Source organism: Ylistrum balloti, unplaced genomic scaffold (assembly GCF_031769215.1).
Source record: "Ylistrum balloti isolate Yb309-2 unplaced genomic scaffold, AGI_CSIRO_Ybal_v1 Utg369562, whole genome shotgun sequence".
NCBI classification, from domain to species: Eukaryota; Metazoa; Mollusca; class Bivalvia; order Pectinida; family Pectinidae; genus Ylistrum; species Ylistrum balloti.
The window spans coordinates 533,385-549,959 of record NW_026781862.1 but is presented as its reverse complement, the minus strand read 5'-3'; the positions used below and the strand labels follow the sequence as shown (position 1 = coordinate 549,959).

The following is a 16,575-nucleotide window of genomic DNA, read 5'->3' as shown; positions in this document are numbered from 1 at the left end:
CATTTCCCCGGGTCCTGTTCAGCTCTTCCCCCGCCGTCCCGCATTTGACGAGATGTCCTCTTCCATTTCCTCGGGTCGTGTTCAGCTCTTCCCCCGCCGTCCCGCATTTGACGAGATGTCCTCTTCCATTTCCCCGGGTCCTGTTCAGCTCTTCCCCCGCCGTCCCGCATTTGACGAGATGTCCTCTTCCATTTCCCCGGGTCCTGTTCAGCTCTTCCCCCGCCGTCCCGCATTTGACGAGATGTCCTCTTCCATTTCCCCGGGTCCTGTTCAGCTCTTCCCCCGCCGTCCCGCATTTGACGAGATGTCCTCTTCCATTTCCGCGGGTCGTGTTCAGCTCTTCTCCTGCCCTCCCGCAATTCCCGAGATGTCCTCTTCCATTTTCCTCGGGTCGTTTTCAGCTCTTCCCCCACCGTCCCGCATTTCCCGAGATGTCCTCTTCCATTTCCCCGGGTCGTGTTCAGCTCTTCCCCAGCCCTCCCGCATTTCCTGAGATGTCCTCTTCATTTTCCTTGGGTCGTGTTCAGCTCTTCCCCAGCCCTCCCGCATTTCCTGATATACCCACTGGCTTTCCCCAGCGCCGATCTCTCCCATTCCCCGAGATGCCCTCCTTCTTTCCTTCGAATTGTTTTCTCCCATTTCATTCGAGTTGTCAAGTCCCTTCCCTTGAGTTTTCCTTTCCCATTCCTCAAGTCTAGTCCTCTCTTCCATTTATCTGGCTGCCTTCTTCCATTTATCCGGGTTGTTCTTAGCTCTTCCCCCAGATGACCTCTCACTTTCCACGAAATGTCCTCTTTACTTTTCCCGTACTGTCGACTCACTTTTCCTCTCCCATTTCCCTGTTATCCTCTTCAATTCCCCGAGTTGCCCAACTCCTTTGAATTTCCCTCTCCCATTTCCTAGTTATCCTCTTCCATTCCTCCGAGTTTTCCAAATGCTTCGAGTTTCCCTCTCCCATTTCCCTACTCATCCTTTTCCATTCCCCGAGTTGCCCAAATCCTTCGGGTTTCCCTCTCCCATTTCTCTAGTTATCCTCTACCATTCCACCGAGTTGCTCAACTCCTTAGAGTTTCCCTCTCCCATTTCCCTAGTTATCCCTTTCCATTCCCCCGAGTTTCCCAACTCCTTCGAGTTTCCCAACTCCTTCGAGTTTCCCTCTCCCATTCCCTTGTTGTCCTCTCCTTTTACCCCGAGTTGATATCTCACCTTAAACTGTACCGTGATGCTGTTACAGACACGGCTATCCTCTATCTCAAATAGTTTACAGATCTCTGTGGCGAAGACGACCACGTCCTCCTGTGTGCTTTCCTTTCTGACGAGGTTCTGCAACCCTGAAACCACTACTTTACAGATGCTGCAGCCTATGGCACCGAAGTCCACCGTACCACACTTCGACATCATCCGTTTGTATTTGGGCACCTTTGTGGGGAGATACATGTTCTCCGAAACCGAGTGTGGCTTGTCTGTGGGAACTTCGATAACATGCCCAGTCTCCACACCATGTTTGTACCAATTATAGAGCCATGGAGCTCCAACTAGCGTCAAAAAAACACCACATAAGGAAACGATGAGAAGGATCTTACTCTCCATCACGGACATCGCGTGTATCGTATGATCATGTATGGAGGCCCTCGCGGGACACGTGTTCTGTCCTGACCTATAACAATTGTTGTATGTTTTTATCAACCTTGTAATAAACCTTATTCGTATATATATCCGCGTCCGTAAATTTATCTTACTACGAATAAATTGTGACTTTCTAACATCTATCGTTAAACCTAGGACAAGGAGGAGAGAAAACTCGGTCACGATAAAGAAACAGTATCATATTGTATATTTGTATGTCCTCGGAAGATAAAATGTACCTTACCTGTATCACCGCTTATCTGGGTAATTAACATTGTCATGTTATCTACTTCATACTATGAAATTTTCTGTTATTTTATCTATTTGTAAACATATATCTTGTTTTCAAATGAGTCAGAATCAAAACTAAGCCAAAACTAAGCCACACAACATGCTATCTGTGTGTTAATTATATATGTTATAACACAATTGTAGGTGCCGGTTTCCCGAATTGTTTATGGAGACATTGACCGCATACGTATCATCAGCGAGCTCACACTAACCCAGTGACCACATTGTTATCGTCATTGAGACCTTATAGTTTATCATAGTCATCAGAGAGAAAAAGAGTCGGTTCTAGACAGTAATTTGAACCTTCCGAACAAATCGATAGCCGAGTCCAAACTAAACTATATGAGCTGAAACCTAAGGTACCCGGGACGTCCGAACCAGACGAAAGACGTTTTAACCCAAGAAACCCGGGAAGCCCGAACTAAGTTATAGGCGTTCTATCCCAAGAAACCCGAGACGCCCGAACTAGGTTATAGGCGTTCTATCCCAAGAAACCCGAGACACCCGAACTAGGTTATAGGTGTTCTATCCAAAGAAACCCGAGACGCCCGAACTAGGTTATAGGCGTTCTATCCGAAGAAACCCGAGACGCCCGAACTAGGTTATAGGTGTTCTATCCAAAGAAACCCGAGACGCCCGAACTAGGTTATAGGCGTTCTATCCCAAGAAAACCGAGACACCCGAACTAGGTTATAGGCGTTCTGTCCCAAGAAACCCGAGACACCCGAACTAGGTTATAGGCGTTCTGTCCCAAGAAACCCGAGACGCCCGAACTAGGTTATAGGCGTTCTATCCGAAGAAACCCGAGACGCCCGAACTAGGTTATAGGTGTTCTATCCAAAGAAACCCGAGACGCCCGAACTAGGTTATAGGCGTTCTATCCCAAGAAAACCGAGACACCCGAACTAGGTTATAGGCGTTCTGTCCCAAGAAACCCGAGACACCCGAACTAGGTTATAGGCGTTCTATCCAAAGAAACCCGAGACGCCCGAACTAGGTTATAGGCGTTCTGTCCCAAGAAACCCGAGACGCCCGAACTAGGTTATAGGCGTTCTATCCAAAGAAACCCGAGACGCCCGAACTAGGTTATAGGCGTTCTGTCCCAAGAAACCCGAGACGCCCGAACTAGGTTATAGGCGTTCTAGCCGAAGAAACCGGAGACGCCCGAACTAGGTTATAGGCGTTCTGTCCCAAGAAACCCGAGACGCCCGAACTAGGTTATAGGCGTTCTAGCCGAAGAAACCTGAGACGCCCGAACTAGGTTATAGGCGTTCTATCCAAAGAAACCCGAGACGTCCGAACTAGGTTATAGGCGTTCTATTCGAAGAAACCCGAGACGCCCGAACTAGGTTATAGGCGTTCTATCCAAAGAAACCCGAGACGTCCGAACTAGGTTATAGGCGTTCTATCCGAAGAAACCCGAGACGCCCGAACTAGGTTATAGGCGTTCTATCCAAAGAAACCCGAGACGTCCGAACTAGGTTATAGGCGTTCTATCCGAAGAAACCCGAGACGCCCGAACTAGGTTATAGGCGTTCTAACAACAAATAATCCGGGACGTCCGAACTAAACTGGCATATGTTCTAAACAAGGATCCTGAGACATCCAGACAGCCAGAGATTGCACATGATATTAGAGCTACAGTAAAAGTGGATTGTTATCAAACCAGGGGATCAAAAAGAACTTGTTGTGAGAGTATCCTAACAATGCATGCGATCCCTTGTTTACAGTGCTGTCCTCACCTTCCCTCTAGGTGGAGCATTGATAATATCCAAACAGCTCATCCAACAGAGTATTTCTACTGGGAAAAAACATTTCTGTGTTACATTCCATGCGACTACAAATCACAAACGCTCGTGCGGGGCATCCCTTATATTGCATAATTAAAATACAACTATATCTGTTAATAAACTGAAAATATGAGGATATTTGAAACCAAACTCTCCGTTTTATAAATAAATGTATGCTTTTAGCTGTTTTTCCTACCGCAAATGTCATTCATGTTTGTGTTTTATTGTTAATTTATTGGATAAAAATATTGTCGATATAATATATGACAAGTACATGTCACCGTACACATACTTAAAGTCTCATGATTGTCAGTATGTCCGTCAGAGCGCGTGATCCACTTAGCTCGGTGTATTTATGTAGTGCAGGATTTTCCTGTACAGAAACATATATAGAACCGGAAACATCATAGTATAGTATTAAGATTTGTCTGTATTGCGGTGAACAATCAGATTTGTCGGTGTAACGTCAAAATCAATGGTTCAGGCATTTTTCCAAAATCAAATTCAGTGTGTAGGACAGGATATTTCTTCTATAATGAAAGACATAAAGGGGAGGGGGTATAATAAGTCAACATTTAGAATGTTTCCACCGAGGGGTTTTTCTTTGTGTATATTATGGATGTGCCACTGCAGAGGATGTGGTTTGTGAACATTTGTGGATGATCACCCCCAGGGGATATGGTTTGTGGATATTAGAGATGATCACCCCCAGGGGATATGGTTTGTGGATGATAGAGATGACCACCCCCAGGGGATATGGTTTGTGGATGTTAGAGATGATCACCCCCAGGGGATATGGTTTGTGGATATTAGAGATGATCACCCCCAGGGGATATGGTTTGTGGCTGTTAGAGATGATCACCCCCAGGGGATATGGTTTGTGGATATTAGAGATGATCACCCCACGGGGATATGGTTTGTGGCTGTTAGAGATGATCACCCCCAGGGGATATGGTTTGTGGATATTAGAGATGATCACCCCCAGGGGATATGGTTTGTGGATGATAGAGATGATCACCCCCAGGGGATATGGTTTGTGGCTGTTAGAGATGATCACCCCCAGGGGATATGGTTTGTGGATATTAGAGATGATCACCCCCAGGGGATATGGTTTGTGGATATTAGAGATGATCACCCCCAGGGGATATGGTTTGTGGCTGTTAGAGATGATCACCCCCAGGGGATATGGTTTGTGGATATTAGAGATGATCACCCCCAGGGGATATGGTTTGTGGCTGTTAGAGATGATCACCCCCAGGGGATATGTTTGTGGCTGTTAGAGATGATCACCCCCAGGGGATATGTTTGTGGCTGTTAGAGATGATCACCCCCAGGGGATATGGTTTGTGGATATTAGAGATGATCACCCCCAGGGGATATGGTTTGTGGCTGTTAGAGATGATCACCCCCAGGGGATATGGTTTGTGGCTGTTAGAGATGATCACCCCCAGGGGATATGGTTTGTGGATGATAGAGATGACCACCCCCAGGGGATATGGTTTGTGGATATTAGAGATGATCACCCCCAGGGGATATGGTTTGTGGCTGTTAGAGATGATCACCCCCAGGGGATATGGTTTGTGGATATTAGAGATGATCACCCCCAGGGGATATGGTTTGTGGATATTAGAGATGATCACCCCCAGGGGATATGGTTTGTTAGAGATGATCACCCCCAGGGGATATGGTTTGTGGCTGTTAGAGATGATCACCCCCAGGGGATATGGTTTGTGGCTGTTAGAGATGATCACCCCCAGGGGATATGGTTTGTGGATGATAGAGATGACCACCCCCAGGGGATATGTTTGTGGCTGTTAGAGATGATCACCCCCAGGGGGCATGGTTTGTGGCTGTTAGAGATGATCACCCCCAGGGGATATGGTTTGTGGACATTAGAGATGATCACCCCAGGGCATATGGTTAGTAGAATATAAGGTACTTCGCTGTAGGGGATATATTTTGGACTATAGGCTGTTCCACTGCAGGATTCATGGTTTTTGGACTATATGGTGCACCACTGCCGGAAATATAGTTAATAGACATTAGGGATGCTCCATCCCAGGGAAAATGATTTATGCACATTAAGTTGTTCCACATGAGAGGATCCCAGCATGGAAGTAGGACATAGGAAGTTGGACGTGGAGCTTTGGGCTTGTTGATAAGTAGGACATGGGACGTTGGACGTGGGGCTTTGGGCTTGTTTATAAGTAGGACATGGGACGTTGGACGTGGGGCTGTGGGCTTGTTTATAAGTAGGACATGGGACGTTGGACGTGGGGCTGTGGGCTTGTTGATAAGTAGGACATGGGACGTTGGACGTGGGGCTTTGGGCTTGTTTATAAGTAGGACATGGGACGTTGGACGTGGGGCTTTGGGCTACGATCTGTTGACACTATGGTTAGTTGTCATTAGGGTTACTTCTTAGGAACTATTTACGTTTTTACTGTCGAATGAGCTTGTGTTATGTAAGGATATAGTATGCGGTAGTATATGTCACTCATAATAAAGGAAGTTTAGTAAATACAACAAATTCTGATAGGAAACAAATTTCTTCTGTAACTATTCGTCTGTATTAGATACTAGACGTTAACAATAGTTATGATCAATGATGAAATGGTGATTGTTTGTCCGTGTGTGATGGTAACAAAGGAATAATGGATCTCATCAGCTCAATATTTATCTATACAGGTATTTGCAACCAGAATTCACCTATTTCCATGTATCAGTTTTAGAATATAGTTTATCGAATAAAATATAATCTGTTGCCGATTGGCTTTGTGTGAAGCTGTCATATAAGAGAATGTAAGCGACCATCGGTATATGGAATCATGTGGAAAGGCAAATATAACTGAAATTTTTCATGAACGGATCCTAAAAAATTATTAAATGACCTTAAGAGTTCTTAAAAATATACATTCCATTAACTATCAAAAATCCCCTTTAAGATCTCATATTTAGATCCCTATTTCTATTTTTCATACGTCATAAAATGAGGCTGTTATATTATGGCCTTAGGTTTCATTTTTAACGGAGGACATACAGCAGAGTTAGGCTTCCTTTTTAACGGAGGTCATACAGTCACGTTAGGTTTCCTTGTTAACGGAGGTCATACAGTCGCGTTAGGTTTCCTTGTTAACGGAGGTCATACAGTCGCGTTAGGTTTCCTTTTTAACGGAGGTCATACTGTCGCGTTAGGTTTCCTTTTTAACGGAGGTCATACAGTCGCGTTAGGTTTCCTTTTTAACGGAGGTCATACTGTCGCGTTAGGTTTCCTTTTTAACGGAGGTCATATAGTCGCGTTAGGTTTCCTTTTTAACGGAGGTCATACTGTCGCGTTAGGTTTCATTTTTAACGGAGGTCATATAGTCGCGTTAGGTTTCCTTTTTAACGGAGGTCATACTGTCGCGTTAGGTTTCCTCTTTAACGGAGGTCATACATTCGCGTTATGTTTTCTTGTTAACGGAGGTCAAACACTCGCGTTAGGTTTCCTCTTTAACGGAGGTCATATAGTCGCGTTAGGTCTCCTTTTTAACGGAGGTCATACTGTCGCGTTAGGTTTCATTTTTAACGGAGGTCATATAGTCGCGTTAGGTTTCCTTTTTAACGGAGGTCATTCAGTCGCGTTATGCTTTCTTGTTAACGGAGGTCATACACTCGCGTTAGGTTTCCTTTTTAACGGAGGTCATACAGTCGCGTTATGCTTTCTTGTTAACGGAGGTCATACACTCGCGTTAGGTTTCCTTTTTAACGGAGGTCATAGAGTCGCGTTAGGTTTCCTTTTTAACTGAGGTCATACATTCGCGTTAGTTTTCCTCTTTAACGGAGGTCATACACTCGCGTAATGTTTTCTTGTTAACGGAGGTCATACACTCGCGTTAGGTTTCCTCTTTAACGGAGGTCATATAGTCGCGTTAGGTTTCCTTTTTAACGGATGTCATACAGTCGCGTTAGGTTTCCTTGTTAACGGAGGTCATACACTCGCGTTAGGTTTCTTCTTTAACGGAGGTCATATAGTCGCGTTAGGTTTCCTTTTTAACGGAGGTCATACAGTCGCGTTAGGTTTCCTTGTTAACGGAGGTCATACAGTCGCGTTATGTTTCCTTGTTAACGGAGGTCATACAGTCGCGTTAGGTTTCCTTTTTAACGGAGGTCATACAGTCGCGTTAGGTTTCCTTGTTAACGGAGGTCATACACTCGCGTTAGGTTTCCTTGTTAACGGAGGTCATACACTCGCGTTAGGTTTCCTTGTTAACGGAGGTCATATAGTCGCGTTAGGTTTCCTCTTTAACGGAGGTCATACACTCGCGTTAGGTTTCCTTGTTAACGGAGGTCATACAGTCACGTTATGTTTCCTTTTTAACTAAGGTCATATAGTCGCGTTAGGTTTCCTTGTTAACGGAGCTCATATAGTCGCGTTAGGTTTCCTCTTTAACGGAGGTTATACAGTCGCGTAAGGTTTCCCTGTTAACGGAGGTCATACAGTCGCGTTAGGCTTCCTTTTTTGTTAAATGTTATGCAATGGCCTCCTAAGGTTCTTTATTTCATGGTTAAATGCATTTTTGTTTAGCCCCCTCCTTACAATACCTGAAACTCCAGCGTAAAATATTGGGAAACATAACAACTATCGCAGATTAAGACATAACGAAGTGTTTCCATTTGATGTGTAAAGCTATGAAGAGTCGAAGAATGTTTTATTTTAACGGCTTTTTATTGTGCTTAAATGGAAAAAAACGCCTCAAGTTTCATAAATCACATTTCAAATGGAAACGAACTTAAGATCTTTTACATATAATGACTGATTTTCAAGCAAATGTTGCAAAAACAGACATTTCTTTGTTAAATATCAAGTAGTATATATATGTTGACGTCATTCCGTTATATAAAGTGAGCTATATATTACACGTTAAATACGCAAAAATATGACATGGATGTATTTACCGAATAACAGGACACTCGTGACTTATATGGTTGTTTATATAGACTCTTCTGAAGTTTAGCAATAAATTAGAAACAAGGAAAACGTTCAAGATAAATGATAAGGTAGTATTTTATCTTTTGAAAACGTAAATAAAACGGTTCAGAGTAAACTGGGGTTTATGTATCAACCTATACCTACACACTACATTCTCTGCTTTTAGGGAAAGATGGAGGAGAGTTCATAAGTTGCTAGAACTTGTCTCTGATCCATTTATCTGCTACTGATAATAAAATATGTTTAAATCAATCAATCAGGCAAGGGTAAAGTTATAGAATGTATATATCTTTAGTCACAATCAACGAACTCCATGTGATCAAATATTCAATAATGTTAAAGATACATTCAAGATCTATCCAAATTTCATTTCTTTATAAAACAATGCTTTTTGTGATCTACCGATTTTACTTCCACCCTCATCGCAAACAGCCCTCTTGAAATTTTGCAGCAGGAAGGGGCAGGTTAAGCTTTGCAAATAAATGCGTTCAAAATCAATGCATGCCCAGCATACCTTAGGAAATGACGTCAAGAAGGAGAAAATAAGAAGACACGTCTATTTTTAGTAACGCACTATTATCTCACTGGACTAGCGCACATGGTAGCGATCGGGGGAAGCCGTATGCGATGCTAGACGGTGTTGTGTATTCTAGGCCCGCGCTCTGTTAGCAGTGCGGTACCTATGTGTTCATTTAAATCCTTAGAAATCGACTGTGGTCTCAAACTCCATCAACATGGCGAAAGTGTTGGAAGGACTTTTGGGTACTCACGTTATTCGTGGACATGGGGACAAAGCGGAGAAAGTGAGTGTGAGCTCGCTTTCTGAAAGGAATTCCGTGGTTGGCCTGTATTTTTCTGCACAGTGGTGTTCCCCATGTAAGAGCTTCACACCAATACTTCTTGATTTTTATGAAAGTTGGAAATTGAAAAACGAGGATGTTAAATTTGAAATTGTGTTCGTGAGTTGGGACAAAGATGAGGTCAGATACACGGATTTTTTTTCATCAATGCCTTGGCTGGCACTTCCCTTTGACCCAGACAATCTAAATAAAAAGGTAAGCAACTATAAGTTAGCCATGTGTACACACAATTTACCTGTAGCCAGGTGTGTATGTGCCATACCTGTTATATAGATAACGTTACGTTTAGTATATATATGATGTGTGGCGTGAACATGTATTTCGGTTGCTCGCTCCGATACATGCATCAGTCTCGGCTGACATGTCGACACATTCCTGATACGGTCTCGGAATGTAGTCATCACATATAGTATAAATTAATAAAGGAAAGATGCAGGCCTGTAGTAATTTGGGTCTGTTCATTTTTTGTCCAATAAGGAGACATTTTCTGCACAATTAAACAACATCTGAAACCCAGTCCTGTTTATTTAGATTTTCGAGTTGAGAAAGTGTCATGATACGGTGTATGTCTTTTGTTGATCATGATATCATATCTGTTATATTTATATATTTATCACAATATCAGGCTGACATGTCTGTCACATTGTTATGCCTGGCTATTTCCTTAGTGTCATGAATTCTTGAAAATTATTAGGGTCATGATGTCATGTCTATTGTCTGTCACTATGTCTTGTTAATTGTTTGTCAATGTCATGATATCATGTCATTTGTCAATTAGAGTGTCATGTTAGTTGTCTTTCAATGCCATGATGTCATGTATATTGTATTTCACTATGTCATGTTACCATTATTTTCTGCCTGTCATGATGTCATGTCATTTGTCAATTAGAGTGTCATGTTAGTTGTCTTTCAATGCCATGATGTCATGTATATTGTATTTCACTATGTCATGTTACTGTAATTGTCTGTCTGTCATGATGTCATGTCTATTGTCTATCATGGTGTCATGTTCGTTGTCTGTCTGTCATGATGTGATGTATATTGTCTCATGGTGTCATGTTCATTGTCTGTCTGTCATGTCTGTTGTCTATCATGGTGTTATATTAATCGTCTGTCTGTCATGACGTCGTGTATATTGTCTATCATGGTGCCATATTAATTGTCTGTCTGTCATGATGTCATGTCTATTGTCTATAATGGTGTCATGTTCTTTGTCTGTCTGTCATGATGTGATGTCTGTTGTCTATCATGGTGCCATATTAATTGTCTGTCTGTCATGATGTCATGTCTATTGTCTATAATGGTGTCATGTTCTTTGTCTGTCTGTCATGATGTGATGTCTGTTGTCTATCATGGTGCCATATTAATTGTCTGTCTGTCATGATGTCATGTCTATTGTCTATAATGGTGTCATGTTCATTGTCTGTCTGTCATGATGTGATGTATATTGTCTCATGGTGTCATGTTCATTGTCTGTCTGTCATGTCTGTTGTCTATCATGGTGTTATATTAATCGTCTGTCTGTCATGACGTCGTGTATATTGTCTATCATGGTGCCATATTAATTGTCTGTCTGTCATGATGTCATGTCTATTGTCTATAATGGTGTCATGTTCTTTGTCTGTCTGTCATGATGTGATGTCTGTTGTCTATCATGGTGCCATATTAATTGTCTGTCTGTCATGATGTCATGTCTATTGTCTATAATGGTGTCATGTTCATTGTCTGTCTGTCATGATGTGATGTATATTGTCTCATGGTGTCATGTTCATTGTCTGTCTGTCATGTCTGTTGTCTATCATGGTGTTATATTAATCGTCTGTCTGTCATGACGTCATGTATATTGTCTATCATGGTGCCATATTAATTGTCTGTCTGTCATGATGTCATGTATATTGTCTATCATGGTGCCATGTTAATTGTCTGTCTGTCATGATGTCATGTCTATTGTCTATCATAGTGTTATGTTTATTGTCCGTCAGTGTCACGATGTGATATCTACAGAATCTGACTACGGCATCCACAGTTGATGTCCCTGATAATGATACTATATCTTCAGAGCCTGGCTGTAGTGTCTACAGTTGATGTCACTGTGGTAGTGATAAATCTGTGGTAAATATCTACAGGACCTGGCTGTAGTGTCTACAGTTGATGTCACTGTGGTAGTGATAAATTTGTGGTATATATCTACAGGACCTGGCTGTAGTGTCTACAGTTGATGGCCTTGTGGTAGTGATAAATCTGTGGTAAATATCTACAGGACCTGGCTGTAGTGTCTACAGTTGATGTCACTGTGGTAGTGATAAATTTGTGGTATATATCTACAGGACCTGGCTGTATTGTCTACAGTTGATGTCACTGTGGTAGTGATAAATCTGTGGTAAATGTCTACAGGACCTGGCTGTAGTGTCTACAGTTGATGTCACTGTGGTAGTGATAAATTTGTGGTATATATCTACAGGACCTGGCTGTAGTGTCTACAGTTGATGTCTCTGTGGTAATGATAAATCTGTGGTAAATATCTACAGAACTTGGTTATGAGTGTCCACAGTTGATGTGTATAAAACCATACCCTGTGTAGACAGCCAACAGTGATTACCAGCCTTAGAAGAAAATTTACTGCCCCTGGTTAAGAGTCTAGTTTTTTGCTTCCCCCTTAGCCCCTTCCTTAAAACTCTCCAGTTACCTTAATACATAACACAGAAGAAAGCAGGGCATCTCTTCTAAAATTGAAGTGAATGTGTTTTTAATTTGTTTACTACAGTATTATTTAATTACTTTCATACATGTCTGCATTTTTTCTGTCTGTGAAGGACTTCCGACTGCTTACAAGATTTCTGCTAGATTCTGTCTACATGTCGGGCTTGTCCAGTGATGGAGAATATGGCTTGACACCGAATTATTAACCAGAATTATTAACCATCGTGTGTTCCATACAAAACATGACAGTTTATCTTCATTATACAGACATATATTTTGATAGATGTCACTCTCTTTTACATGGAAATGGTGCTGGAATTATAAAAATTATGGCTGTTTAATTCAAATTTTTTCATAAGTTTTTTCACTAGGAAATATTAATGTTACTATTTTAAAGACTTGAAGGCTTCCTGAGAAGATTACTTCATTCATATATGTTTAAGGTATTCACATCAGATAACAAATTTTCTATTGTTTAATTAGGTTAGGCCGGCTCTTTAGATCTTCAATGAAAACTTTTGAGTGTTTTATAAAAATTTTCTTTTACGGCACACAAAAATGAAAACAGTTTTTCAGGAAGTAATAAACTCAGTGTGAGAAGTACTTAAAAAAAAAATTGTGAATGTTAAATTTAGTGGAACAGCTGTGTGTTTCCTCAGCATAATAATAACTTAAATCCATCAGCTCCTAAACAACACTGTTGTGATTAATGGGGGATGATTAAAAAACACTATATATAACATTATGTGTAAGGCCATTGTCCCCACTGGCTTATTTTTACAGGTAATAAGCAGCAGTGTTCTACCTGGGGTTTTTTAATTCACTAATTTACAATAATTAATTGTGGCCTCAGTTTTCGTAATGTTTGGATCCGGAGCAGTCAGTCAATGCTAGGAGTATGGGATGGGTAATACACACGCAATACCTTGCTCCTCAAATTCTCTCTCAGGAGAATTACATGCCATATGTTATGTGAATGTTATAAGAAAGTGGCATTACCAGTAGTTGAGAGAGGAAGTGATCACACTGTGCTGAAACTGAGCTGATTCACATATAATGTTTATGTGAGCAAGACAATAAATGTTCCGTTTACGAATCCTGAAATTTGGCTGAAGTTAGATCTTTTCAATATTACATAAATATTTGATGTTTTAATATAAGATATATATTTATTACATGATTGCCTTGTTATACAGTGAAAATGCCCATATGGTGTGTTTAAACTTTACAGTCCTTGGTTCTAAAAATTTGGAAGTGCCAGGTCTTTAAGTTGAAGAAGCACCAGGAAAAACGCTTGTTAAACACAAATACAATCTCCTGCAGAGAAAGTAGATTGACATATGGTGTGGAAATGTAAATTGTTAATCCTGGGCTCTGTTTTGGAGTATTATGCAGGTCTTTCTTCCTGGAGTTGTATATATTGTGTAATGTACTGTAAGCCATGTGGCTAGTGACAATTAGTAGATGAGGGAGTCAGTGTATTTAGAATGGATCCTTAGCTGCAGATGGAGTACCTGGCCTTTTGACAGTTATTACTGTATAGTAGCAATGATAATGTTCCATGTTTCTGGTAAAAATCATCTCAGTGTCACATCTGCTCCAACACTTGAGCAAGGGTCACATATTTACTAAGAGGAGAAAAGATGTCCAACAGAATTACAGATCTTATTTGTTGTATTGTGTAGAAACTAATTACGGTAGAACCATCAATAGTTTAGTCATGGTGAATAGGATCGCTATGTAGTTGGTTAACCCTAGAACATCAGGTCTAAAGACATGTATACTTAAGTCTCAGTTCTCTGAACACATGCAATTATTACCCTCTGTGAAAAATCACATGCAATTTAGTCATTTTTACTTCCTTCATTGTGAAGAGCTCTTGAGACTCTGTTTTCACATATGGAACATCTGTGCCAGATCATTTTTGTCACCTTCAATGGTACCCAAAATATCTTTCTTGTAGATGTTTTATATTTGTATGTATATAAAGAATTCATGAGTTTATACAGTGTTGTTAACGATACAATTGTAGCGGAACTGGACTAGGTGATTGTCGGTGACCAGGAGGCCTAATTTGTAGAACGTTTGCTAAGAGTTCAAAGGTTTCTGGATTTCGAACCCTAGTCTGCCTGTGCATTTTGCCAACCCTATTGTATATGGTGTCTATATGGCCAACCCTTGTTTCAAGTAGGCAAATTCTTTTACTTGACAAGAAGATACGAGAACAAGGGCTGTAAATAGTTGTGTTTTATTGTGCTAAGATTAAGGATTAGCATAATTGGTAGAGTGGCCTTATATAGTTCGGAGGATTTAACCCTGGTCTGGCCATACGTTTCCCACTCTTTTTATATCATATTATAATTTCATTTGCAAGTGCATTCTGTATTACAATTTTTTATAAATTCCATAAATATGTGATTGGAATTTTGGAATGAATTAAATTTTTCAAACTTTCAAATTTTTCAGAGTGGTTAGTGTTGAATTCACCCTATAGTTTCTACAATATACATTTTGTATTTAAATTGCTGAAAAACAATGTGTTATTCTCCAGTTCAACAAAACTTATGAAATCTCAAATTTTTTGTGAAAAATAAGTCGCCCTTCTAACAACCTTTTTTAAACTCCCACAAGAATTTCTTTACAGCTTTGAGATTTTGGTTTGAAAAGCTGAGGTTGAATAGGTTCAATGATGATAGACTTCTCTTTATGAAGATTGACTAGAATTGTTTTCTGATGAGATATTATAGTACAGACAACTTTGAGTAAAAAAAAATTAACCATAATGTATTGATATTGAGGTAGGTGGTACGTGGTGCATGTAAAAGCAGTGCTACCATACATGTATAGCAACTAACAGAATGGTCACTGTGTATGCATTCTACTGTAATATTATATAACAGTTTAAACTCAAAGCATTCCATGCTCAGGAATCATGGTTAGAATGATGCTTGCATTGGTGTGCAGGGTTGGTGTTTGGAGTTGGAGCAGTGCTCAGAATTGGTGCTCAGAGCTGGTCCTCAGAGTTGGTGTTAGAGTGGTGCTCAGAGTTAATGATCTAAGTTGGTTCTCGAAATTGGTGTTGGATCGGTGCTGAGAGATGGTTCTCTAAATAAGTGTTTGACTGGTGCTGAGAGTCGGTACTTTGAGTTGTTGTTTGGAAAATTCTTCAGAGTTGATGCTCAGCATGTTGTTTGGAGTGAAGCTTTGAGTTGGTACTGAGATTTGTTTCTCAGAGTGGTGCTGTAGTTGGTGTCTTGGAGTGGTGCTGAGATTTGTTTCTCAGAGTGGTGCTGTAGTTGGTGTCTTGGAGTGGTGCTGAGATTGGTTTCTCAGAGTGGTGCTGTAGTTGGTGTCTTGGAGTGGTGCTGAGATTTGTTTCTCAGAGTGGTGCTGTAGTTGGTGTCTTGGTGCTGTAGTTGGTGTCTTGGAGAGATTTGTTTCTCAGAGTGGTGCTGTAGTTGGTGTCTTGGAGTGGTGCTGAGATTTGTTTCTCAGAGTGGTGCTGTAGTTGGTGTGGTGCTGAGATTTGTTTCTCAGAGTGGTACTGAGATTTGTTTCTCAGAGTGGTGCTGTAGTTGGTGTCTTGGAGTGGCGCTGAGATTTGTTTCTCAGAGTGGTGCTGTAGTTGGTGTCTTGGAGTGGTACTGAGATTTGTTTCTCAGAGTGGTGCTGTAGTTGGTGTCTTGGACTGGTGCTGAGATTTGTTTCTCAGAGTGGTGCTGTAGTTGGTGTCTTTGAGTTGGTGCTGAGATTTGTTTCTCAGAGTGGTGCTGTAGTTGGTGTCTTGGACTGGTGCTGAGATTTGTTTCTCAGAGTGGTGCTGTAGTTGGTGTCTTGGAGTGGTGCTGAGATTTGTTTCTCAGAGTGGTGCTGTAGTTGGTGTCTTGGAGTGGTACTGAGATTTGTTTCTCAGAGTGGTGCTGTAGTTGGTGTCTTGGAGTGGTGCTTAGTGTATGCAGTGCTACCATACCAGATGACTGATGTTCTGATAATGACAAGCTAAGTATATCAGAGCTGAAATAACTTGGCTATTTTAATTATAGACAGGAGTAAATAACACTCCACAATTATCTCGTTATTGGGCTGTATGGCTAGTCGACAGATGTTTTTTCTTCTGTGTACAGAGAGACTGCATCAGTTGGACTCATAGAGAAAAAAACATAATGTAATAGTGTTTTGTGGAAGTCTAGCTCAGTTACTGATAAACCATCACATTTACACAGTTGTCAGAAAGATCATATTTCAAGGACGGAGAAATCCTTTCATGTTTAAACCAAAAGTTGAACACAATATTTCAAACAAAGGAGATATTTCTAGATTTTCAAATGTTTGATGA

General features: G+C 41.0%; 2 protein-coding genes across 2 annotated transcripts in view; one reads left to right on the top strand and one right to left on the bottom strand.

Moving 5' to 3' along the window:
- The window catches only part of LOC132547093 (sphingomyelin phosphodiesterase-like), a 35,487-nt gene extending 33,897 nt beyond the window's left edge, over positions 1-1,590 (bottom strand). The window contains exon 1 of the mRNA XM_060210882.1: positions 1,207-1,590. Within this exon, the coding sequence (XP_060066865.1) occupies positions 1,207-1,590 (384 nt within the window). The remainder of the gene's footprint in view (positions 1-1,206) is intronic.
- A 7,723-nt stretch (positions 1,591-9,313) lies between these two features.
- The window catches only part of LOC132546115 (nucleoredoxin-like), a 47,799-nt gene continuing 40,537 nt past the window's right edge, over positions 9,314-16,575 (top strand). Inside the window, exon 1 of the mRNA XM_060209850.1 lies at positions 9,314-9,734. Coding sequence (XP_060065833.1) covers positions 9,414-9,734 — 321 coding nt within the window. The 5' untranslated portion in view covers positions 9,314-9,413. The remainder of the gene's footprint in view (positions 9,735-16,575) is intronic.